This window comes from Emys orbicularis, chromosome 10, assembly GCF_028017835.1.
Source record: "Emys orbicularis isolate rEmyOrb1 chromosome 10, rEmyOrb1.hap1, whole genome shotgun sequence".
NCBI classification, from domain to species: Eukaryota; Metazoa; Chordata; order Testudines; family Emydidae; genus Emys; species Emys orbicularis.
This window is the reverse complement of record NC_088692.1, coordinates 49,404,613-49,430,410: the sequence shown is the minus strand read 5'-3', so window position 1 is coordinate 49,430,410 and position 25,798 is coordinate 49,404,613. Positions and strand designations below refer to the sequence as shown.

The 25,798-nt window shown below is 43.5% G+C and overlaps 1 protein-coding gene across 1 annotated transcript in view; it reads left to right on the top strand.

Annotated features, from left to right (window-relative positions):
* Positions 1 to 22,650, top strand: part of ZNF592 (zinc finger protein 592) — a 91,609-nt gene extending 68,959 nt beyond the window's left edge. Inside the window, exons 6-9 of the mRNA XM_065411645.1 lie at positions 6,143 to 6,418; positions 8,778 to 8,890; positions 19,093 to 19,240; positions 22,171 to 22,650. Of these exons, the coding sequence (XP_065267717.1) occupies positions 6,143 to 6,418; positions 8,778 to 8,890; positions 19,093 to 19,240; positions 22,171 to 22,650 (1,017 nt within the window). The remainder of the gene's footprint in view (positions 1 to 6,142; positions 6,419 to 8,777; positions 8,891 to 19,092; positions 19,241 to 22,170) is intronic.
* The last annotated feature ends 3,148 nt before the right edge of the window (positions 22,651 to 25,798 follow it).

The following is a 25,798-nucleotide window of genomic DNA, read 5'->3' as shown; positions in this document are numbered from 1 at the left end:
GCCTGATAGCCGCCCTCACAGCGACCAGCAGGCCGCCCCCCGCGGCTTACCGCCCCAGGCACGCGCTTGCTGCGCTGGTGCCTGGAGCCGCCCCTGACTATTGGGCCTGGTCCTTACAAGGTAGATTCTGACACCATTGCTCCATGAATGCTATGAGAGAAGTTCTTCCTACCAGTCGGGGCATTTCTACAATGATGGTACTGGCAGCACAGCCACTGGAACTGGAGCCCACATTTTCCTCTTCTGGGGAATTTGGCATGGGGGAAGGACTGACCTCACTTCCATTAAGAGATGTCATCCCAGATAGAAGGTTCTGGATCCTCTAGGCCAGGGATCAGCAACCTTTGGCACGCGTCCCATCAGGGAAATTCGCTAGTGGGCCGGGACGGTTTGTTTACCTGCAGCGTCCGCAGGTTCGGCCGATCGCAGCTCCCACTGGCCGCGGTTCGCCGTTCCAGGCCAATGAGGGCTGCAGGAAGCGGCATGGGCCAAGGGATGTGCTGGCCGCTGCTTCCTGCAGCCCCCATTGGCCTGGAACAGCAAACCGCGGCCAGTGGGAGCTGCGATCGGCCGAACCTGCGGACGCTGCAGGTAAACAAACCGTCCTGGCCCGCCAGCGGATTTCCCTGGCAGGCCGCATGCCGAAGGTTGCCAATCCCTGCTTTAGGCCCTGCCGTGACCTCCTAAGATGCGGTACCCTTCCCCCCAGGACTGTTTTTAAACTGTGCCTTGAAGATCTCATCAAACCTATATTGGATCCCTCTCACTGGTTTTACAAGGGACTATGGGGTCCATACTACAATATCCTGAATCAGTACACTTTCATTGGGAATCTCGCCATCCATCCTTCCCTTTCTTCCCCCCCAGAGATCAGCCAGAGCTCCCTCAGCAGCCCATGGAAGGGGAGGAGGAAGAGCCAGATCTAGCAGTACTGCCAGTCCCAACAGGAGTATCATCATCTCCATAGATTCCAAGGGTCCAAGACCAGAAGGGACCATTGTGCGCATCTTGTCTGACCTCCTGTATAACACAGGCCATAGAATTTCCCCAAAATAATTTCTAGATCAATCTTTTAGAAAAACATCCAATCTTGATTTTAAAACTGTCAGTGATGGAGAATCCACCATGACGCTTGATGTGTTGTTTCAATGGTTAGTTACTTTCACTGTTAAAAATGTACACCTTATTTCCAGGTTGAATTTGTCTAGCTTAAACTTCCAGCCATTGGATCATGTTAGAGCTTTTTCTGCAAGATTGAAGTGCTTGTTATTAAATAATTGTTCCCCACATAGGTGCTCAGAGACTAATCAAGTCACCTCTTAATCTTCTCTTTGTCAAAATAGATAGACAGACACTCAAGGAATTCAATCACTACAAAGCAGGCTTTCTATTGCTTTAATTATTCTTGTGGCTCTTCTCTGAACCCTCTCCAACTTATTAACATCCTTCTTAAATGTGAGCATCAGAACTGGACACAGTATTCCAGCAGCTTTTGCACCAGTGCCAAACAAAGAAGTAAAATAACCTTTCTATTCCTACTCCAGATTCCCCTGTCTATCCAGCCCATGTTTGCATTAGCTATTTGGCCACAGCATCACACTGGTTCAGCTGATTATCCACCACAAACCCAAATCTTTTTCAGAGTCACTGCTTCCCATTCTGTAAATATGGGCTACATTCATTGCTCCTAGATGTGTACACATTTATATTTAGCCATATTACAATGCATATTGTTTCCTTGCACCCAGTTTACAAGGGGATCCAGATCATTCTGAATCAGTGACCTGTCCTCTTCATTATTTACCACTCTCCCAATTTTTTTGTGTCATCTGCAACCTTTATTAGTGATTATTTAATTTTCTTCCAGGTCACTGATAAAAATATGAAATAATATAGGGCCAATAACCGAACCCTGTATGACCCCACTGGAATGCTTTATGACAGTTCCTTGTTTGCAATTACTTCTCCCACAAAGTCCAGAGTGCTTGGTTCTTTTTGTCTTAGGTAAAAGCCAACTTGGGGTTCTTTGCCCTTCTCTTTTATAGTCCAGTGCACCTTTGAAATGGATTCTTCTGAAAGTTACCCCCCCCCCCCCCCAAAAAAAAATAAGTAAAGTTCATTCAAGTTGTGAGGAAGGAGATTTGGAGTCTCATGGTGAAGGAAATTCCATGCTGGTTTCTTCCCCAGCTGGTGTTTGCTAAAATGCAAATTGATCTGTTCTTGGAATCTCCTCCCCCTGCAATGAAGCTGAGTGGTTATCTCCTCCCCTTGTTGACTTCATGGTTTTGTTTACCTTTTATATAAATACATTCCCATTGTCTCTCAATGTACATTCAAGGTGGCAGAACCACATTTGTTTATCTAGGGTGGGGTAACTTCAGCCCTGCCTGGCAGAGACACTTTAAGAAGGTAATTCCCAATATGTTTGTAATTTTGAATTTGTCCTCTGTTCATACACCACCCAGTAATATTAATAAGTACCGTATATATTCGTTCAGAAGCCAAATATTTTTGGTAAAAAAGTGGCGCATCAAAGAGCGGGGTCAGCTTATAAACGGGTCTACACCAAAATTTGATGATTTTAAACTCTATGGAATCATTGAATTGAATATTTAATACATTGTTGTTTTGTTTACCTGTAGCATTCACAGGCATGGAGCCCCTTAGCTCCCTGTGGTCGCAGTTCGTCGTTCCCAGCCAATGGGAGCTGAGGGGCTCCGTGCCTGTGAACGCTCCAGGTAAACAAAACGTCCAGGCCCGCTAGAGGCTTACCCTAACGGGCCAGGAGCCAAAGTTTGCCCACCCCTGAAATATAGGGTTGGCTTATGAAAGGGTCATAGAGTTTTTGCTATTTTTACCTAACCATCTTGGGGGGAGGCAGCTTATAAACGAAAGGGCTAATGAATGAGTATATACGATATGTTGTTAGCTTCCTATTGATATATTACATGACTCCTTTTAAATATAGGTTATGATATTAATGAGTTGGGGTACACTGAACTGGTCAGGCCAGCTGAAACTCACTACCAGATACATGAGTCCCTTGCCCTCTTGCACGGGGATGCTGTTAGGATCACAGTCATGAGAAAACAGGATATCCAAGATAAAGTGCGCCAGAGGGGCGCAAGGTCAGGACTCCAAAGAGGATGCCTTTCTAATCTTGTCGGCGGGACCCTTAAGGTATGCCTTTCCCACCATTCCTCTCTTATCTCGAGCTCTCAGGAAGATTCTGCAGAATAGGGCAGTGGTCATCCTTCTTGTTCCCAGATGGCCTAGACAGTATTAGTTCCCCAACTTTCTCCAGCCATCAGCACATCCACCCATCAGTATCTAGTCTTTCCCAGACCTCTTGATACAGACAGGACAGGGGCAAGATCAGACATCCTAATCTGGAGTCTCTCTACCTCAAAGATTGGTACTTGGATGGGCATTGAACCTACAGCAGACATGTTCAATAGCAATTCAAGCCATCTTTAATAATAGCAGGAAGGAATCCACCAAAAAATTCTGCTTAGCTGAGCAAAGATTTTCTATTTGGGTTCAGCATCAACAGATGTCTCCAGAAGAGCTGGACACTCCCACTATTCTAGACTATCTGCTAACCCTGAAGACCTCAGGTCTTTCCCTTAGCTCCCTATGATTGCACTTAGCGGCAGTTAGTGCCTGCCACTTCCCTTGATAACCATTCATTTTCACCCATCCAGCAACTGTACATTTTCTAAAGCACCACATTTAGAACCTTCCCTCCTGAAACTAAATGTGCTCCCACATGGGATCTTAACTTGGTCCTCTCAGCATTAAGCGAGTAACTGTTTGAACCATTGCTGACATGTTTGCTGTCCTATCTATCTATGAAAGTCTCCCTTCTACTGGTCATCAGGTCACCTAGAAGGGTTGGAGAACTAGGAGACCTTATGGTTGCTCCAGCTTACACAATTTTCCGTAAGGAAAAGGTTCATTGAGATGACACCCAAAATTCATCAGCCTTTCATCTAAACCAGACAATACACTTCTCTTTGCTGAGCCACTTGTGACTAATGAAGGGGAGGAGAAGAGACTTTTTCCCTGGGTGTGTGCTGGGCATTGGCATTTACTTACAAAGAACAAATTCATTTAGGAAATTGCCTGGATTGGCAGAATGGTTGAAGGGACAAGCGATCTCTTCTCAGATTTTCCAAGTGGATTTCAAACTGTATTCTGCTCTATCAGTCAGTTGATACCCCTCCCCTTCAGGGTGTGAGGGCCCACTCTACCAGAGTCAAGGAAGCTTCCCTAGCCTCACTTCATGAAGTGTGACTCATTGATATCTGTAAGGCAACAGTATGGAGCTCTATACATGCCTTCACAAGACATTATGCACTATCCAAGTCTCTGCAGCTGATGCATCCTTTCGATTGGTGGTCCTTGAGTCATCAGTATCGCACAGGTTCTCACACCCTTCTCCTCAATGGGCTCTGCTTGTCAGTCATCCACAGTGGAATACACATAGGGAACGGCACTCACAGAAGCAGCATTATTTACCTTTTATAGCAAGTAGAGTTTGAGTTCTGTGGTCACTATCTGTATTCCACTCCCCGCCCTTCTTTCTCTCTGCTTCAGATTCTGTACTTATTACTTGTGGTAGAGAAAGAACCTCTTGGCTGTTGGTTCACATCACCCCTTCTGCCCTCAGTCCAGACTCGCATGAGGAGAGGAGAAGCGTGGGTACAGACTAAGGCTATGTCTACACTACGCAACTTTTAGCGACACAACTGTGCTGTTACAGCCATGCTGCTAAAAGGCACGCAGGGTAGCCGCTGTTTGTCGGCAAGAGAGCTCTCTTATCGACCAAAAACTTCCACCCCCAACGAGCGGCATTAGCATTGTTGGCAAGAGAGTGCTCCTGCTGACAAAGCGCTATTTGCACCAGCGCTTGTCGTCAACAGAACTTTTGTTTTTGTGTTTATTTAACACCTCCTGAACAACAAAAGTTTTGCCTTTTGCTTGCCAGTGTAGACAAAGCCTAACAGACACTGCACGAAAAATCTTCCTGTCTCAGGTGCATGGAAGACATGCATACCCTCACAGTGGAATACTACCCAGGGACCACACATCTCAAAGAACTCCAGTTACTAGACAAGATCAGTAACCTTTCTTTTTACAGCACTGACTTTTTTAGGCAGATCAGGTAATGATACAGCCAGGTACCTCATCTGTTGTTTATTCTATCTATTGAGACAAGGTATTTTAAAAAGAAAACAAAACAAAACAAAAAAACTTTGTGGTTGGGGCAGTTGTTTTATATTGAAGCAAAAAAAGTGTAAATGTTTTAAATACTTCATGTGTAACCAAGGGAAGATTTTAAAGAGCTAATGAGGACAGATTGAAAAGTGGGAAACCTATTCCATTTAGAAACATCTATGTTTCTACTGGTATTTCATATTTTCTGTGATTTACGTTCCTTGTACATTACATTTACATAAAAAGAAGGGGTTTGGTCATCATCATTTTGTTTGTATTGGTTCATCACATTACATGGGGAATGGCAAATCCCGAGACCCATAATGCACCTGGCAAGTTGTTCAAGGTTGTTCATACTGTATGGCCGTGGTTCTCAAACTTTTTTTTTTTTCGCGGACCACTTGAAAATTGCTGAGGGTCTCGGCGGACCATTTAATGATCTTTCCAAATGTTGTTTGTACCATTAGCTAACTATTGTAAAGTTCTCTTGCTTGCTGATTAGATAATGGAATCAATTTTTTAAAGACCTTTTGTGCCTTTGAATGAATGATTAAGGCACAAGACTGGGAGTTATGAGATCCAGGTTCTTTTACTGGCTCTGCACTCTAGTCACTGCACTTCTAAGTGCCTGAATTTTCTCATATTAAAAATTAAAAAATTAACAACACTGACCTATCTAGCAGGGTAGTGGGGGTTAATTTATTCATGTTCATAAGGCATGTTAAGATCTCAAGATGGGGAGCTAAATATAGAAGTGTTGTATTATCATAAATTATTAGCAATGCTACTCGAACAACTCTTCTGTCAGATCTTTCTAGCCTATTTCAGGGGCAGAAGCTTGGTGGGGATTTAGGAGTACCTCAGTGCTATGTTATTTGAACTGTATTTGATTCTGATGCTCAATTCCCTTATTACTAATCAGGCTGTTCATGGGCTCCCCCCATATCCTGAGGATGTCTCTAACCTTCGACCGAAGCCTCAGACAACATCCAGCAACCAAGTTCTTACACCACCAAAGGAGTTGTCAGTAGCCAATGGTACTTCCCATACCGCTTTGCCAAGGAAGGACACAAGAGTGGAACACAACTCAGAATCAAAACCCATCTTAAAAAGTGTTGGTTGGACTTGTAGGGAGTGTTCACAATGGAACCCTGATCGGGAAAACTATGTGTCCCATATGAAGAAAATCCATGGAAAGGTAAGGAGCCAAATGAAACCTTTCATAGAATCATAGAACTGGAAGTGTCCTCAAGAGGTCATCTAGTCCAGTCCCCTGCACTCAAGGCAGGACTAAGTATTTCAGGCATGTTTCTTCCTGTTTATAAGCTTTTGGCAATAGAACTACGAGTCATTAATATTTCGATCAAATAGAAACCCAGTAGCTGTTCACCAGCGCTGTTGGAGTGAGAGCATTGCCAGAAACAAAACATTGACCTGACCTGCTGCAAGCATATTGGGCAGGGGTTCTCAAACTGGGGGTCGGGACTCCTCAGGGGGTCGCGAGTTATTACACGGGGGGGTCGCGAGCTGTCAGCCTCCACCCCAAATCCCGCTTTGCCTCCAGCATTTATAATGGTGTTAAATATATTAAAAAGTGTTTTTAATTTATAGGGGGGGTCGCACTCAGAGGCTTGCTATGTGAAAGGGGTCACCAGTACAAAAGTTTGAGAACCACTGATATTGGGTCTTCTTGAATAGCATGATCTATACTTTGGCATGTCACCCTTTCCTCTGCTCCTTCCCTCACTGCATGTCACATCCAGTTTCCTTTTCCGCATACTTTGGTAAGTGAATGGCGAGCTGTATCTGTTCCCAGTCACTGGTATGACAGCTACACTGGCTGGGATTCCAGGTTTTGTATTGATTGCTGTTGGATTGTGTTTGTGGTTTCCCTCAGCAACTGCCAATACTCTTCGCTTAGCACTGTGATCTGGCCATGACAATAGCAGTTCCACTCTGCTAACCAACTCAGCACAACATAGATAGCAATTTGAGTAAAAGTAATTGGAAGCAACATTGTAGTTTAGATGGAGACTGGCCTCCATCCATATATGCATTTAAAGATGAAGGGGAAAAGGCACTTCCTCGATATATTTTATTATTTGCTAAATAGTATGGGGAATTGTCTGCTGTTAAGTATCTAACCCTGAGAGACACTGTTGTAATGAATTTGTGCAAGGTGCAGAGGTGAGGTTGCTGTAGGAACCATAAATCTGAATTTTCTGACTTTTATAAGCCTAAAATCTTGTGTTGCATTGACATGGGTTTTTGCACAGATTGGTGTCAGAATGGGCTTTTCAAGGCTAGTACCAGCTCATTGACAAAACATAGGCCAGGTTTTCGTGTACAGCCAAACTCTTAATACCTCAGGGTAAATGTACTGAGTCATTAATGTGTTGAGTCACACGTAACTGGAGCCCTGTGATCAGCAGCCATGAAAGTCTGAATTGTCCCATTTCATAAATACAAGAAGGGGAAAGATGGGAGTGGTAGATTGTCCCATTTGATAAACACAATGTGGGGAATGAAAGTACTCATTAAGTATTGAAGGGTTTTTTTTGTTTTTTGTTTTTAGAAATGAGCTAATGCATGTATGTGATGAGATTTAACTCTGGCAAATGCGGATGATAACAAGGGTGTAATCCCATTTACACCGTGAAGGATGCCAGATAGAAAGTAAATGTATAGGGGGATTTGGAGTCATTAATGAATATGGCTCATAGTGTGATGCTAATGCTACCTAGGGCCTGCTGTTTTTCCTGGTGCTGCTGTTAGGAGAAGAGAATGGGTAGGTGGTTTTGAGTCTTGCCAGTGCCTGCTTTCATACCCTGCTCTGAGAAGGGAGGAGACAGGAGAAGGTGATACTCAGTACTTTTCCCTCTCCCCTCCCAGCATTAGCACAAAGAGCTGGTGGGGACCAGAGAAGTACATAGTTCTGAGAGGACTGGGTGTAGGATGGGCACAGGAGTGCAGTGGTGGTCAGTGGATTAATTTCATGTAGGATCCTATAGTGAAGTCAGCCTCTTTTTCTGTCAAGGACCTTTTCTCCTGACTCCAAGGTGGGTGTCTCGGCTTGCAGATAATGGTCTCCTATCCCTACAGGTCTTCTAGTTACACCAGATCTTCCTCCTTCAGCAGTAAGGGCAGTCTTCTGTTGTTAAGGAGGAAACTGTAATCAATTCCCCCTCTCTCTTCAGGAGCATGAAGACGTTTCTTCCTGTCACCAAGAAGTGAAGAGAGTTAGATCAATACCCAGTAGCAGAAGTAATTAATGATACATTTTTTTTTTTTAAAAAGAGCAAGATTGTTCTTGAGCTGCCTCCGATCTTTACCTGTTTAAAGTTGAGATCAATGAGGACAGCCCACTTTCAGGCTGGCTAATTTGGGGATCCCAAAAATCTTGAAATTGTTCTTTTGAGATACCTCAGTTAAAGGGGTTTCTCTCTGGGGGTAGGCACTGTGCTGCTCCCTTGCTATTCATCCCTTCATTTGCATCAAGTAGCCAAAAGAAGCTAGCTGGCTTCTGTTGTTAAAAGATGTTTCTGTTCTTCTGCTAGTCTGTGAAGAGATATCCCTGTCGGCAGTGTGAGCATTCGTTCAACGACTTCAGCAGTCTGGGCAGACACATTCGCAATAATCATGACACAGCCAAGAAAGTTTACACTTGCTGGTGAGTACCCAACACTGCTTTCCAAGCTTTTCCACAGATTGGTCCATCTTTCATGTTTAAAAGCCCTTTGTAATAGATCGTGTCTGCTCCTGTCTACTCTAGAATGTAAATTATTACATAAGAACATAACATAAGAACGGCCCTACAGGGTCAGACCAAAGGACCTTCTAGCTCAGTATCCTGTCTTCTGACAGTGGCCAATGCCAGGTGCCCCAGAGGGAATGAACAAAACAGGTAATCATCAAGTGATCCATCCTCTGTCACCCATTCCAAGCTTCGGGCAAACAGAGGCTAGGGACACCATCCCTGCCCATCCTGGCTAATAGCCATTGATGGACCTATCCTCCATTAATTTATCTAGTTCTTTTTTGAACCCTGTTATAGTCTTGACCTTCACAGTCTTTCCTCTGGCAAAGAGTTCCACAGGTTGACTGTGCATTGTGTGAAGAAATACTTCCTTTTGTTTGTTTTAAACCTGCTGCCTATTAATTTCATTTGGTGACCCCTAGTTCTTGTGTTATGAGTAGGAGTAAATAACACTTCCTTGTTTGTTTTTCTCCGAGGGAGGGAGAGTAAGAAGAGGAATAGGTTAGACATGAGTGACTTTTTGGCTTTTTGATTGCAATTTTCCTGGAGACTTGGGGTGAGGTTTAAAACTGAGTTCTGTAGGTGTATCTGAGAGTACAGTCTCACACACCGGCAGAATGGCCAGTGAAACACTGGGCCTGATTCTCCTGTTGATAAATTGTATGGTCAATTGCTTGGCCACCCTTTGGTTCATTATGAAATATATTTGGCAGGGTAGATTTGATTTAAGTCAAATTGATTTAAATCTCGATTGAAATCATGATTGAAATCACTAGTCAGGAAGACTTGATTTAATCATGGATTTCTACATAAAAGTGCATTCTTGTTGGTGGGTATAACCTTAATACATATTCTTCACAACTCAGAGATAGATGTAGGTTTCATTTTTAGAAGGTACACACACTATACATTTTTTAAGTGATTTATTTTGAAAACTTTTCAGATTAGTTTTACAGCTATATCAGAAAATGAATGATTGTTTGGTTATTTCATTTACCAAAGGTAATTGAAGCAGATATTTATGAAGTCATTGGGAGGTGAACTATCTCCAATTCAACAGGTTAATCATTAATATTTGGAGGATTTTCTTGCCATGCTGTATTAGGAGGAGAACATCACCAGACAGACATTTACATTGTTTTATTTAACTAAAACAACAATTTAAATATTCTGGATTTTTTTCTTCAACAGCAAACATATATTTTAACAAAACAAGCATATGAGTTTTTGAATTTAGTTAAATGTTCAAGTTTTTTAAAACCAGGTTTATTTTTGTTAAAATTCTTTTTAACTAAAATAGTTAAATGAAATATTTAAATATATATTGATTATGTCAGCCAGCTCAACACGAACAACTTAGAATATTGGCTTCTGCAGCTAACTCAGTCATCTTCATCTTCATTTTCCTGTTTGTTCACAATCTGGAAAAGAAAAACAAGCTTTCCTGCTTTTTCAGGTCCCAAACGATTTCTCAATTTGGAATGAATTAGTCCAAAGGGAGAAAATATTCTTTCTACACCAGCAGAAGAAGCTACTGCTGTTAAAAGTGAGATTATCACTTCAACAGTCTCTGAATCCAAGTTGCTTAAGTGACTTCCACCAGTTCACTGGTGTGACTTTCTTTAAAAAATCATCAGAAAACATATATTTCTTGAATGGTTCACCCTTATAGTTGGCATTATGGAGGGATGATTGCCGGATGTCCATGTCATAGCCAACTCCTCTTCTTCAGCAGTTGAGGTTTAACCCTGGTACTGAGTATTGAGAATATTTGCAAGAAAATGAGCTGGAGACTGTGCTTGTCCCATTCTTTTTTTTTAATGCTTGTAATTTAACTCTGTCATTGCATATTTCTCTTTTTAATATCTCACTCAGTTCCTTCCAAATTTCAACAGCATCAGCAATAAAACAGCTATTTCCCTGCATTTTGTTCAAGACTACAGAAATAGGCTTTAGGGTACTCAGCATGTGTTCAACATTTCTCTTAAGCCCAATGTTGAGAACTTTGGCTGTGACAGTGTCATCTATTTTTTTCACGATTTTGTTCACAAACTGTCATCAGATTAGGCCAGTTCTTGATATAGTGCTCAAAACAGTCCACTACTGAGTTCCATCGCATGTCTTGTGGAAGAGTTAGCTTGGTTCCTCCCACTTTTTTCAGAGCAGCTGCTGCAAAGTGGTTGTTACAGAAGTATTTTGTAATTTCAACAACAGTAGCCTTTATTTCTGGAACACTGAAGTCTTTGGCTAGGAGGTGCATCAAATGAGCACGGCAACCGTATGTTATTAGCTTGGGACTCTCTTCTAAAAAATTTCTTCTCATTTTGGGTACATTTGCAGTATTGTCTGTGACCAAGCTGCATACTAGACTTTTGAATTTTTTTTTCATAGTTTGTTATAGCTTTTACTGCTGCTACTTGTAAGTATTCTGCTGTGTGTGCATTTCCTGATGTATCAATTGTTTCTGTAAGGAAGACATTCCCTTCTTCTGTTGTCACACAAGCACATACAACAGGATCATTGTGGACATTGCTTCACCCATCAAGACTCAGGTTAACAATTTTATCCTCTAGACCTTTTGCACACTGCTCAATTTCTCTTTCATACACTTTATCCAGCAATTTGCCTGCGACATCTGCTCTGGTGGGTAGACTGTATCCTGCTCTTAATGACTGAACCATGTTAATGAAGTGTGGGTTCTCAATTATACAGAAAGGAGAGTTTGTTGCGCCAAAAAAAGGGCAATTTTTTCATCAATTACCTCTTTTTGTAATCTGCTGGTTCTTATTACAAACTTATCTATTATTGTTTCTGGACGATGGAGATTTTTTTTTTCCTTTTTGCTACAGGTGCTATACTGTGGCTATGTGACATACATGATGTGACTGAAACACTATCATTGGCAGATAACTCTGAAACTATAGAAAATGATGGTGAGCTTGAAGGTGGATAGTCTTCAGAATCCTGTATGTTGAGGATGGATTCTCCTAAACAAAATAAGTCAATGCAGTTATTTAATTATTATTACAATACTGCTCATTTAGTATTACTCATTGCATTCACTGACACTCAGTACTACTTTAAAGGTGAAATTGTAAAAGGAAGATCTGCCTATTTCAGTATTTATTTTTTATCACAACTGCATCTAAAATGATAGTACCATAGAGTAACAACTATATTTTTTGCTCAAACATGCGAATTCAAGAATAGTCCAGAAAGAAGACAGGCAGTCCTTAAGAAAGAAGTATGAAATAAAAAAGTTTACCAACCTGAAGAACCTGCATGTTCAGACATGTTCCTTTCATCATCTTCAGCGCAGCTTCCTCCTGAGAAGGAACGCTTCTCATGATGTTGTTTCATTCGGGCAACCAGGCCTTGCATTTCTTTGTTTCACTGTTTGCATTTTGCACACATGCCTGGCCTACCCACAGGTAGAGGAACTTCATTAAAATATTCCCAAACTGGGTCTCTCTTACTGCCTGCTGCCATTATAGGTTTTCCTTTCTAGTGAGAGAAAGGTATGGGAGATCTCAAATCAATGAAGGCTATGCTCAGAAAGACCTCAAGACTTCTGGAATATGCTGCTCAAACAGTTTCATTTTTGTTTCTACTGCCTGTCCCTCCCTTCTCACATTTATCTCCAGACTTCTTCTCCTTGTCCAGCTCTATTCCACCCCCAACAATCTTCTGTTCGTTGAACTTTTTGAAACTTTGCACTTTTAGAGAGAGGTAAGGGATTGACTCTGTGTACACAAGTTTGCAGAGGGACAATAGGGTTGAGGTCTGTTATTTCTCACCTCTCCATATTATTTATTTAAAAACATTTTTGCTGTTAATAAGCATGTTATCTCTGGAGACACAAATCCACAGTTTGAGAACTGCAAAACTAAGCATCTCTGATGGTATCTTCTAGACTGAGCCCCATTGGGTCGATAGAAAGATTAACCTAAATAACCTATACAGAAGCCCCTGGAACACCATAAGAGTGGGTCCCTAATCCATGAACTATTGGAACTCATTTACAAAACTTTTCTTAAACATTACATGAATATATTGTCTCACTATAGAATTAAAATTTATAATCCCTATTCCATGATGAGATATCTTTGAGCTATAATTGATCTTAATTAAAACTGTTTAAATAGGTTTTTTCCTCAAAAAAATCTGATTTAAATAAAATCCGTTTTTTTTAAATGTATTTATTTATTTTTTTAAATCATTGATTTTTATCCACTCTGATATTCAAGAGACCAAATAGCCAGTATCAGTCAGGTTTATGGCTAAAACTCAATAATACTATAGTACAGGGAAAAGGTTCAATGTGCTACCAGTCTCTGGGAAGCTGTCTTGTGCAGTGCTGTTACCCTCATCTTACACAGATGGAATGCTCCCAAAGTTACACATTTCAACTAGGAGTATTTATAGGATGATTTTACAAGTTACAAAACTCTTTACCCATCACTAAAATCCAGCCCATCATTTTATCCCATTTCCTTAACTTGTTCTGTACCTTTCTTTATTTTTGTTTTGGACACTAGATTCCAGGTACTGGTCTGTGAAGGTACCTCCCTAGCTTGTACTAAGACATAGAATTAAGATACCTTGAGTTTGACAAGTTTCCTATAGTCTTATGGTCAGTTGTACTATTGCAGGGTATTGTGGGATGTAGCTTAGCCTGAGTGAACAGAACTCAGGGAAAATAAAAGTCAGTTCAGCTCTTACAACTAACCAGGGATTCGTATAATATGGTATAGACTAACCTAACGTGTGTGTTGGCTAACACTCCATGGCCTTGCACCTTGTGTAGTCAGGTACACTTGTGGAAAATCAGTGTGAAGTCTGTGTAAAATGCTATCAAAACAACAGTTAATCTGTACATCTTATACCCACTTTATGCAAATGTAAGTGACTACTTCAGAATAGTGAAGAATCATTGGACCCATTGGATCTTTTTAGGGATGAGATGCTTCAGGAATTGGAAATGGGATTCTGGGTCTTTCATCTCTACTTCATCACTTTGAATGTAGCTAAGTAGTTTGGCAGTGAATGACAGTTATTGCCATCTGATGGCTGTTCAGAGGATTATAGTTGTGACTAGGGACTCAGTCCAGTGGGGAAAGTACGCATGTTACAAAACTGACACCATAACTGGAACCCTTCTCCTCATGGAGAGATCATTGTGTCCAGCATCAGACCCCGGTCTGGACACTTTCCCTGCATGGTTCTCACACTCTGCTAGGTCGTCCACTGACCCTCATTTGCCACATCCTTCTAAAAGAAAATCTTTTCTCTCCCACGCTGATGGGAACAAACGACTCCCTCATCCTCTGAGGCATGCCCAGCAGAATACCATCCCCTGCGAAGTCAGTTGTCTCAATATCCTCAGAGAGGAGACATAGCTCCAGGGACTGTCCGAGTACCTCCGGTACCGGAGCTAAGCAAAGGTCTAAAGACCCTAAGCGGGCAGACATCAGCACTGTCTCTCAGCACCAGAGACCGAGGCACAAGAGCTTCAAGAATAGTGTCGACTGCCCCAACCAGGTCAACTTCGGTCATCATGGCACCAACAAAACCACTGGAACCGACAGCTCTACTAGCGCCGACAAAACCGCCAGCACCGAGCAAGTCCTCGAGTCCATCTTCTGGTGCTGTAGCGAAGCGAGACTCTCCAGTGCAGCACCTCCTGCTGGTCGTCCTGGGAATTAGCTCTTGTCCAACCCGGAGCGCCCTCTGCAGGCCAGTGTCTCAACTGCCTTAGGGTCCCCATGTCCCTCCCAGATCCTGGTGCCCCTTACCTCAGGGTGGTTCTGCCCCAGCAGTACCCCCGCTCTGGGTCTCCCCTCCCAGGGGAACCCCCAACCCTCTAAATCCACCTTGCCTCAGTGCTTACTGCCAGTTGTCATCTAGCCCCCGCTCACTGGGGCAAACTGCAGTCTGTAAAAGGCCACTCATCATTGGCAAGGGGATCGGACCAGCTGCCTCTGCCTGTCTCTGGGCTGCACCTCCCAGCCCCAGTACCTGCACAGGCCTTTACCAAGGCCTTAGCCTGGGGAGTTGCCAGGCTGGAGCTCCCCAGCTCCTCTAGCCTTTCCCCAGCCCTGCTCCGCTCCAGGTTCCCTTTTCTCCCCGGCAGCTAGATCCTTCTCTCTCCACAGCTAGAGAGAGACTCCTTCAGCTCCTGGCCCCTAGCCCTCTTAGCAGAGCCAGCTGGGCCCTAATTGAGCTGGCCACACCTGTGGCTGCTTCCCCAATCAGCCTAGCCTGGCTGCTTTTAACCCTGTTCTCCAGGAGTGGGGCAGCCGCCCCAGTACAGGTGCTCAAGAGAATGCACCTCTCCCTCGGCACCAATACATCTGCCGGTGCCAATGATGCTCCTCCCTCCTCCCCAGGAGTTCAGATACCCGAAGGACCTGCTTGTATCACCACTATTCAAACACAATCTCCCTCCACTTCTGTCCACTTCTCCGGAATCACAGCATTGCTCTTTTTCTCCTCCGAGGACGGCACCCCCCCTTCCTCCACAAGGAAAAGAAGGAAGAGTACTCCGTCCCACCCTCATACTCGGGACAGACAGAAAAGGAGTCCTCCACACATCCCCACAACCGGACTAGGGCCCTGGTACGGACTGCCATGGATGCAACCCCATATGCCACTCCCTTCACATTGGCCATACTGGGATCCGTGGGCTATGCACAGTTTGGGAAGCCTCCCATAGAGGAGAGCCAAAGGCCTACACATTCGTCATCTCCATCTGTCTCTCGACCACCAGAGACTGAGCTTCTCCCTATAGATTCATAGATTCTAGGACTGGAAGGGACCTCGAGAGGTCATCGAGTCCAGTCCCCTGCCCGCATGGCAGGACCAAATACTGTCTAGACCATCCCTGATAGACATTTATCTAACCTACTCTTAAATATCTCCAGAGATGGAGATTCCACAACCTCCCTAGGCAATTTATTCCAGTGTTTAACCACCCTGACAGTTAGGAACTTTTTCCTAATGTCCAACCTAGACCTCCCTTGCTGCAGTTTAAGCCCATTGCTTCTTGTTCTATCCTTAGAGGCTAAGGTGAACAAGTTTTCTCCCTCCTCTTATGACACCCTTTTAGATACCTGAAAACTGCTATCATGTCCCTTCTCAGTCTTCTCTTTTCCAAACTAAACAAACCCAATTCTTTCGGCTTTCCTTCATAGGTCATGTTCTCAAGACCTTTAATCATTCTTGTTGCTCTTCTCTGGACCCTTTCCAATTTCTCCACATCTTTCTTGAAATGCAGTGCCCAGAACTGGACACAATACTCCAGCTGAGGCCTAACCAGAGCAGAGTAGAGCGGAAGAATGACTTCTCGTGTCTTGCTCACAATACACCTGTTAATACATCCCAGAATCATGTTTGCTTTTTTTGCAACAGCATCACACTGTTGACTCATATTTAGCTTGTGGTCCACTATAACCCCTAGATCCCTTTCTGCCGTACTCCTTCCTAGACAGTCTCTTCCCATTCTGTATGTGTGAAACTGATTTTTTCTTCCTAAGTGGAGCACTTTGCATTTGTCTTTGTTAAACTTCATCCTGTTTAACTCAGACCATTTCTCCAATTTGTCCAGATCATTTTGAATTATGACCCTGTCCTCCAAAGCAGTTGCAATCCCTCCCAGTTTGGTATCATCCGCAAACTTAATAAGCGTACTTTCTATGCCAATATCTAAGTCGTTAATGAAGATATTGAACAGAGACGGTCCCAAAACAGACCCCTGCGGAACCCCACTCGTTATGCCTTTCCAGCAGGATTGGGAATCATTAATAACAACTCTCTGAGTACGGTTATCCAGCCAGTTATGCACCCACCTTATAGTAGCCCCATCTAAATTGTATTTGCCTAGTTTATCGATAAGAATATCATGCGAGACCGTATCAAATGCCTTACTAAAGTCTAGGTATACCACATCCACAGCTTCTCCCTTATCCACAAGACTCGTTATCCTATCGAAGAAAGCTATCAGATTGGTTTGACATGATTTGTTCTTTACAAATCTATAGTGGATGAGGAAGGAAAAAACGGAGGAAGAAGTTCCACTGCCACTCCATTTCTCCTCCTCTTCCCCTGATGAGGCTATCATGGCTCCACCCCCTACGTCAGCCGACGACTTTAAACACATTCAGGAGTTCTTTTGCCGGATAGCAGACTTCCTCCAGATTCCTTTGGAGGAAGTGAAAGAACAGTATAAACTGCTCAACATCCCGCAGACATCCTCATCCTCCAAAATAGCCCTCCCAGTCAATGAGGCCCTTCTCGACCCTGCCAGGGTGCTATGGCAGACCCCAGCGTCCATCCCACTGACCTGCAAGCATGCAGACAAAAAATATTATGTTCCCACAAAGGACATGGAATTTTTTTCTAACCCCACTCCAAATTCCTTACTTGTCAATGCCAACCTCGATCCACCCCTTATGACAGGGGTTGGAAGCGATTGGTCCTATTTGGCTGCAAGGCTTATTCATCTGCTATGCTCCAATTCCGAATATCCAACTACGAGGCTCTCATGGCCAAATACAATTATCTCAGTTATTCCAAAATACAGAAACTCTGCCAAGACTTTCCTGATGACAAAAAGGAGCAACTCCAGGCACTCGTATCCAAAGGATACCTTTTGGCCCATAGAGCTTTACAAGCTTTCTTGGATTTCATGGATACTGCTGCCCATTCCATCGCAACTGCCGTAGTCCTGAGGCGGGCATCCTGGCTGCACCTCTCCAGCCTCCCTAAGAAGGTACAAACCACTGTCGAGAGCCTACCCTTTGAGAGCCCAAAATTATTTGCAGTGCATACGAATGAATTTCTACACTCCCTTAAGGACTCTCTAGCAACTCTCCACTCTCTTGGCATTTACACACTAGCGCTGAAGAGTCAACTGGGGAAATACCAACCTCCCCTGCAATCCTGACCACCACAGTACACTCCCTATCAACAGTACAACACCAAAAGACTTCGACAGAAACCCCCTACCAAGCGCAGACATACGACTTGTCAAGGGGCTACCTCTCACACATCTTTGGCCAAACAATTTTGAAGGTGTGGTTAAGGCCCTGAGAACCCTCCCCCTGTTCCAGTCACAAAAACTATCTGCAACATCCCACCAGTTTGGCGACCGTCTAGACCCTTTCTTTCCATCATGGCAGCTAATTATCTCGGACAAGTGGGGTCTAAAGATCATCAAGGAAGGATACTCCATCCCATTCCTATCTATCCCACCCATCCATGCTCCCTTCCTGTCCCTCTTCAGGAACCCTTCTCACATACACATTCTACAAGAAGAAATAAACCACCGTCTGCAACTGGGAGCCATAGTCAGTCCCATCCCAGCAGAGACAGAAGGGGTTTTACTCCCATTATTTTCTGATCCAAAAGAAATCTGGTGGGTGGAGACCAATCCTTGACCTGTGAAACCTAAACAAGTTTGTCAAACTGCAACGCTTCAAGATGGTTATCCTCTCCACCATTATCCCAGCACTGGAACGGGGAGACTGGTTCTCAGCCCTCGACCTACAAGTCACTATTTTCACATCACAATACACCCTGCGCACAGATGGTTCCTCCAGTTCATCATAGCGGCCGATCATTATCGATTGTAAATGCTTTGAGGCAGGGACTGTTTGTACAGGACCTAGCACAGTGGGGCCCTGATCTCAGTTGGGGTCTCTAGTTTGCTACTGGAATATAAAAGAATGGATTATCGTGCCACAGGGCTCCTTGTTGTTTTTGTGGATACAGACTAACACGGCTACCCCTCTGATACTCGTTATTTGTAATTTCTGTACCTTTCATACTTGGGAATCTTGCTTTATTACTTACTGTAGCAAACTTAACTTTAAGTAGATGAAGTATTTTGTCAGAGATGCTAATAAATAATAAAATGCTATGTAGTGTAGGGAGCACTCCTGCATCTTCTGAGATGATCTAATTAGTCAGAATTCAGAGACTAAAAACACCTATCTGTAGCCAGTGACATTGCTTACTGGCTCACAATTCTGCATTACCAACAGGCTGCCTGAAATTAAATCAGCAGATATGTGCTTTTCACTTCACTAGTAACTTTCTTCTTTTATGATTTTAAGGTTCTGCACAGATGAAAATCAGACATTTGCTCAGCCTTCCATGCTGGAGAATCACATCAGCCTCATGCACGGCATCAAAAACCCGGACCTGTCCCAGATGTCCAAAGCAAAAGCTCCAGAGTGTGATTCAACAAAAGTAATTTACATGGTTGTACTGAAAAATAAATGTATTTGACTTGTTTATAAATAGTGGCTGGTGGAGCCCTCTACCCCCTCCTGCCCCATTTTCCACCTACCAGACTGCGGGGGGAGATTGGGGTTTATATTCTGCAGCAGGGTGGTGGTACTAGGGGCTTTAGCCCCGCAGGGGGCATCAGGGCACAAGACCTGCGCCCCAGCAGGCACTGCCCTCTGGGGCAGGTTGTGCGTGTCTTGTGGGTCTCGAACTTCTGAAGATTATTGTATGTAGCTCGGAAGGTTATTAAGTTTGGCGACCCCTGATATATACTTACAGGGTTTATATAGAGTTGTATCCTAGAAACTAGTATATGCAGCCAGGGTTATTTACAGGAGTATTGTCTTAGTTAACAGTGTAGGTCAGAGAACAGCCAGAATTATTGTGTGTGAACCAAAACTCAGAATTAGGGAGGCAAAATTTATAACCCCATTTTCACTCTTTCATAATTTTAATGGAAAAAAGCAGAATTCTGTTTTACTTCTGTAACTTTCCATACTGGGGCTTTGCCAAAAGTAGAATTTTTCTGGAAAGTTTGTGAAAATCTGTTCAGCCATTTTAAAATTATTTTTAAGGAGCAATCAAGTTAGTGGATAAGTAAAATACCTTTTCTCACCTTATAAACAGTTATTCACATTTGTTTTTCCTTTTTGTTTTTTGGTAGGTGGGATGGGTCACACCTTAAAAATGGCTGATCTTTAAAACCTCAAACTCTGGAAGCAAATATTAATGGATTTATAGTGGTAATGACTCTTCCCACATGGAATACGCTGTATAGTAAAGTAACATTTAACAGTCTAATCAATAATCCAAAATATCAAATGTATGTGCCCTATGAGTGAATTAAGAATGATATATGAGCCATAACTTTTTCACTTCCTGATGTTTCTGTATTTAAAATGTACAAACTCAATGTTTTCTGGCATTAATGATCAATTAAGAAGCCAACAGAAGACACCAAAACCCCCTCAATACCTGTACACCTCTCTTGCGCACACTCACAAACACAGTCCAGGAATTTGATTGTGGAGCACTCCCCCTCCTGAATCTAAGATCTCTGCCTAAAGATTCCCTGTATTTTATCTCATTAATCTTAGTTATATCTATGTACACTCTTAATAATACCATCTCCTTAATATCTACACCTTCTAGTCTATAACAGACGCAGTCCAGGAATTTTTAATTTTATTTTGCACAACCATATTGCACTGCAGTCTCAGGTCCAATTTACTTTGTTGTCACACACAGGTTTCTCCCTTCCATTAAATATTTGTATTCTAAATTATTTCCCCACAGATAACATATCTTGAATTTTTTCATTATTTTCTTCTCCCATTACTTCCATTTTTATAAGGGCTATTTTTTCCTATTAAAATGCTTTTAATATCCCTGCAATATAGAAAGGGCTGCTTCTTTCCCCTAATTAGAGCTGGGTTAGTTATATTTGTTGTATAAATTATTCAGCCAATTTCATTATATTTTTTAATCTGTCTTAAAAACTGGGGTAGATTTGTGCTGAGCTGTAGTTGCAGTTGTTTTTTATTTGCATTACGGTAGTGCCTAGGGACTGCAACTCAGATCAGATCTCCAGTGTACTAGGGACAGTACCAGTGCAGAATAAGAGACAGTCCCTGTCCTGAAGAGGTTAAGATCTAAATAGATAGGGCAGACAAAAGGTTTGGTGGAAAAGATGTAATATACAAGCAGAATGAACAGTGTGATGGTACGCAAATGGCATGATAGTGCTAGTTATTTTGTTGGTTTCTTTTGCTTTTGTTTATAATTTTGCCATGTGGGGTTTTATTGGGAGGGGATTAGCTGCCGAGAGAGATGAGAGAAGGAGAGGAGACACTGAAGGGGAGAGAAGTAGGGAGGGAGGCTGAAGTGGAGAGGCTGAGAGGGAGCTGGAGCAAACGGCCGATCAGCAGAGGGAAGGAAATGTCCGGAGTAAAATTGGAAAAAGCTGCCAGGAGCAGATGATGTCATCACGTCTCAAGTTCTCTGCTTCAGCTGCTTGTCTTTGCTCCTGCTAGCTGAGCTTGCAGTGGTTTTTCTTCCCTGAGGTCACACAGCTGAGGAGAGAATGATTCTAGCAGGCATTCAGTGGGACTATATTCCAGTCTCCTCTGCAGCCTTACCTATTTCCATTCATCTTTGCCATCTTCAGCTTCTTCCCCTTCCCAATCCAGTTGGTCACCAGATCAGGCTGTTTTTTCCTTAACAATGTCTCTAGAGAAGGCCTATGACCAAACCCCTTCTCCATGCCTTGATCATTCCTTTCCTCAGCTGTTTCAGCTTCCTCTATGGTCCTCCCTACCTCTCACCCTGACAGTCTATCTCACATGCTATCGATAAAATAACATACCTCTCCCCTCCTCTGATCATGTTATGTCCCTTTTCAAACCCCTTTGCCTTCCACATCAAGTACAAATTCTTCCCCCTTCAGAGCTCTAGCCCTGTCTTCCATCCCTGTTCTCATTTCTCTCTACTCTCCTTCTAACTCCTCCCAAACCTTCCTTCTAGCTATTTCCTGTGTCCTCCTCCCACCTTCATCTTTGCACCTTCTGTTCCACCCATATGCATAGAACTCACTGCCCTGGTGCACCACACCACCTACATCTCCTCCTTTAGATCATTCCAGAGAACCTTTAACCTGTCCTTCGTGTTCCTTTAAACTGTATGGTGTTTGTTTAATTCTAACTGTGAAAAGGTGGATGAGGTAATATCTTTTATTGGTCCAACTTCTATTGATGAGAGAGACAAGCTTTTGTGCTACACAGAGTTCTTCTTTGGGTCTTGGAAAGGTACCAGTGTTGTTGTAGCCATGTCGGTCAATTCAGCAAGCTAAAGTTCTTGCTGTTACGTGGATATAATAACAAAGACATTTTTTTACATTTTTTTAGGCGAAATCTCCAAAGAGAGTGTCTACAGATGCTCCGGGACAGATGGCAACCACTGAAGCGCCACTAGCCAAAAAACTGAAGACACATTGGAAATGTGCTAAATGTGGATTTGCAACAGATATCAGTACTGAATTTCAGGAACACATACCTCAGCACAAGGCAGACAACTCTACTTCTCAATGCTTGCTCTGTGGCTTGTGTTATACATCTCACATCTCTCTGAACAGGCACCTCTTTATTGTTCATAAAGTAAAAGATCCAGTAGAGGAAGAGGAAAGGGAAAAGTTACAAACAGAGACAAATGAGAATGGACATGAAGCGTATAACAGAGAGACGAACACTACAATGGAGGAAGAAAATGGTTTGAAATGCAAAATGTGCAAGAGTGACTCAGTGCTTTGTGCACACAGTCAGAGGTGTGGCCTGGAGGATTCCAGTAGCAGCTCTCAGAACAATCATTCAAATGCTACTAAGATTTAAGAAAAGAACATTTTTTACTCAAAATATTGGGTGGGAGTGGGGCAGATCTTTGAAATATCCTGTTTATTTCTTGGGCTGGACTGTGCTTTCCATTAACTTTTAATTTGTAAGGGAAATAAAAACTGCTTCCACTTCCACCTCCATAGCACTGAATCTCTGCCAGATCAGAGGTGAAAAGAGAAAGCAGGACAAGATACCCCGCTGGAACTTGTCTAACTCCTAAGGATGCAGGAGCACTTTCTGAAGCTGCAGTTTTCTTTCTGAAAATGAGCTCTCTTCCTTTGAGTGTGCACTGCCTCTGCCTGGAGCCCCAGTCTTGCCTCCTTTCATTTAGTTTTCTTCTAGTATTTATGGCTTAAATTCCCCTTCCAACCTTCCACTTTATCACTCAAATCCATAAGACTGTGTGTCAACCAAATATACTTGTCATACAAACCTACGTTAAATCCTTTCCCATCATGCAGCAGATGCAAACCATGGCTTTTGTGTAGGCTACACAGTGCTGTTTCATTGCCCTAGAACAGGGGTGTGCAAACTTTTTGGCCCGAGGGCCACATCTGGGTATGGAAATTGTATGATGGGCCATGAATGCTCACAGAATTGGGGGTTGGGATGCGGGAGGGCTCCAGCTGGGATTGTGGGCTCTGGGGTGGGGCTAGGGATGAGGGGTTGGGGTGCATGAGGGTGCTCCAGATTGGGACCAACGGGTTCGGAGGGTGGGAGGGGGATCAGAGCTGGGGCAGAGGTTTGGGGCAGGGGAGGGAGTCAGGGTGGCAGGCTCCAGGTGCTGCTTACCTCAAGCAGCTCCCAGAAACAGCGGCATGTCCCCCTTCTGGCTCCTACTTGGAGGTGCGACCAGGCGACGCTGCACGCTGCCCTGTCCACAGGTGCTGCCCCTGCAGCTCCCATTGGCTGCAGTTCCTGGCCAATGGGAGCTCTGGGGGACGGCACTTGACGTGGGGGCAGCGTGCGGAGCCCCCTGGCTGGCCCTACGCATAGGAGCCGGAGGGGGAATGTGGCGCTGCTTCTGGGAGCCATGCGAAGTGGAGCAAGACCCCGACCCTGCTCCCCAGCTGGAGTGCCGGAGTGGGGCAAGCCCCAGACCCCACTTCCCAGCAGGAGCTCAAGGGCCAGATTAAAACGTCTGGAGGGCCGGATGTGGCTCCCGGGCTGTAGTTTGCCCACCTTTGCCCTAGAAGTATGCTAGGTTCATCTTCTAGTTTTTCCATGAATGTTATTTAATCAAGTTGTGTTATAAATTTAAATCACCATAGAAGAGATTTTTTTGCGACCTCAGTCATTTTTTTAATTGTTTATATAAATATTGCTAAATCATTTATATTTTAAAGTGATTTACAAAGCACAGGATCTCACACAGCAACAAAGGCCTCTACACTGGGGAGTTGCCACAGTTAGCCTTTGGTGGCCAGATACCAATGTAGCTGCACTGCTGCAAACCCTGCTGAAGACAGAGCCAATATAAGATTCAATTAGCAGCTGTGCAGTTTGTCCCAGTTTCAGACAAGAATAATCTGCACAGGTGCATATTGCAGCACATAATAGCTTTGCTTGTCTGCACTAGGGAGGATGCACCAGTACTCCAGGGACAGCTGAAATCCCCAAGATAGACAAATATAACCTGCCTGTGGCTGTATCAGCTGGAGTGGTATAGTCTATATACTTTCAATCACAGGAATGAAAAACTCTGCAAGAGAAATATACTTAATCTGCTGTAGTTTGTTAGCTCCCTGTTTGGGAGAAAAATACTGAAGCAGATACTGTGATTACAGTAAGAAACGTCAGTCTGTTAACACCAGCGTGTGTATCCTTCTGTGCAGCATATAGCAAAATCAGTCTGAGCACTACTAGCAGCAGCTTGAGTAGTATGGAATGCTCCATACACATGATCAGGCAAGGAAGAGAGTGGCATCCATAAAGGTGTTTGAACTGAGAGAGCACCATACTGTAATGCTTCCAATACTCTAGCTCCTTTGATAGCAGATCTCCCATCTTTACTCAATTTTATAAATTACTTTGGAAGCTTTTTATTTCCATATAGTCATATTGACTCTTCACTGTCCATGCTGTTTCTTCAGTTGTTCTCTTCACATGCTTTGTGTAATATAATTACTTCAATACAATTTTTATGTTGAGACAAAATCCTGCTCATTATTGTTCACTATGACGTTTAAATAATTTAAAAGCTATTTATCTTATTGGATTTGAATTGCTTACTTTCTTGTCTTGATGTGTTTTGATACAAACAGTTTGGAACTCTTTGTATTTTTTGATACTGTGTACATTAGCTTAGGGAATGTTTTACAAGGTAGCCTATGTAGAGTAACAATAGCAGGGGTCACTCCCAAGCCATCACATATCTATTTAATCTGCAGTGGCATTTGTGCCTTGCTATAATGTTTACTTCAAACTATTTCAAATAAAAGCATCCAACAATGTGTGGATGGGCTCCATTCTATTATAGGCAGGGTGGGTAAGCCAGTGCAAGGTATGTGTGCCAGCTTGCCTTTCAGGCATTTCCTAACACATACTCTAGTGCAGGGGTTCTCAAACTTCATTGCAGCGTGACCCCCTTCTGACAACAAAAATTACCACATGACCCCAGGTGGGGGGATGGAAACCTGAGCCCACCTGAATCCCACTGCCCCAGGTGTGGAGGCCAAAGCCCAACCCCACCAGCCTGGGTGGGGTCAAAGCTGAAGCCCAAGGGCTTCAGCTCCAGAGAGGGGCCCTGTAACCTGAGCCACGCTGTCTAGGGCTGAAGCTCTTGGTCTTGGACTTTAACCCTGGGCCCCAGCAAGTCTAAGACAGCCATGCTGACCCCATTAAAACAGAGTTGTGACCCTCTTTAGGATCCCAACTGCATTTGAGATCTGCTGTTCCAGTGCTTGCTTTCTCATCCCAGAAGCTTATCATGGTTTCTTCCTTTGATGATGGGTTCCCTATAGCATGACTGAAGATTTTTAGAAAAGTGAGTGCTAAAGGCAGCTGTTCTATCTGGTCTGCAGTAGTTCACACTCTACGCCATAAAACTGCCATAGTATGGGCAGGGGGCACTGAAGGGGTGTGATCAGGGTCAGGAGAATGAAGGCATGTTGGGTCGGGTGAGGTCAGGGGGCAATGAAGGGAT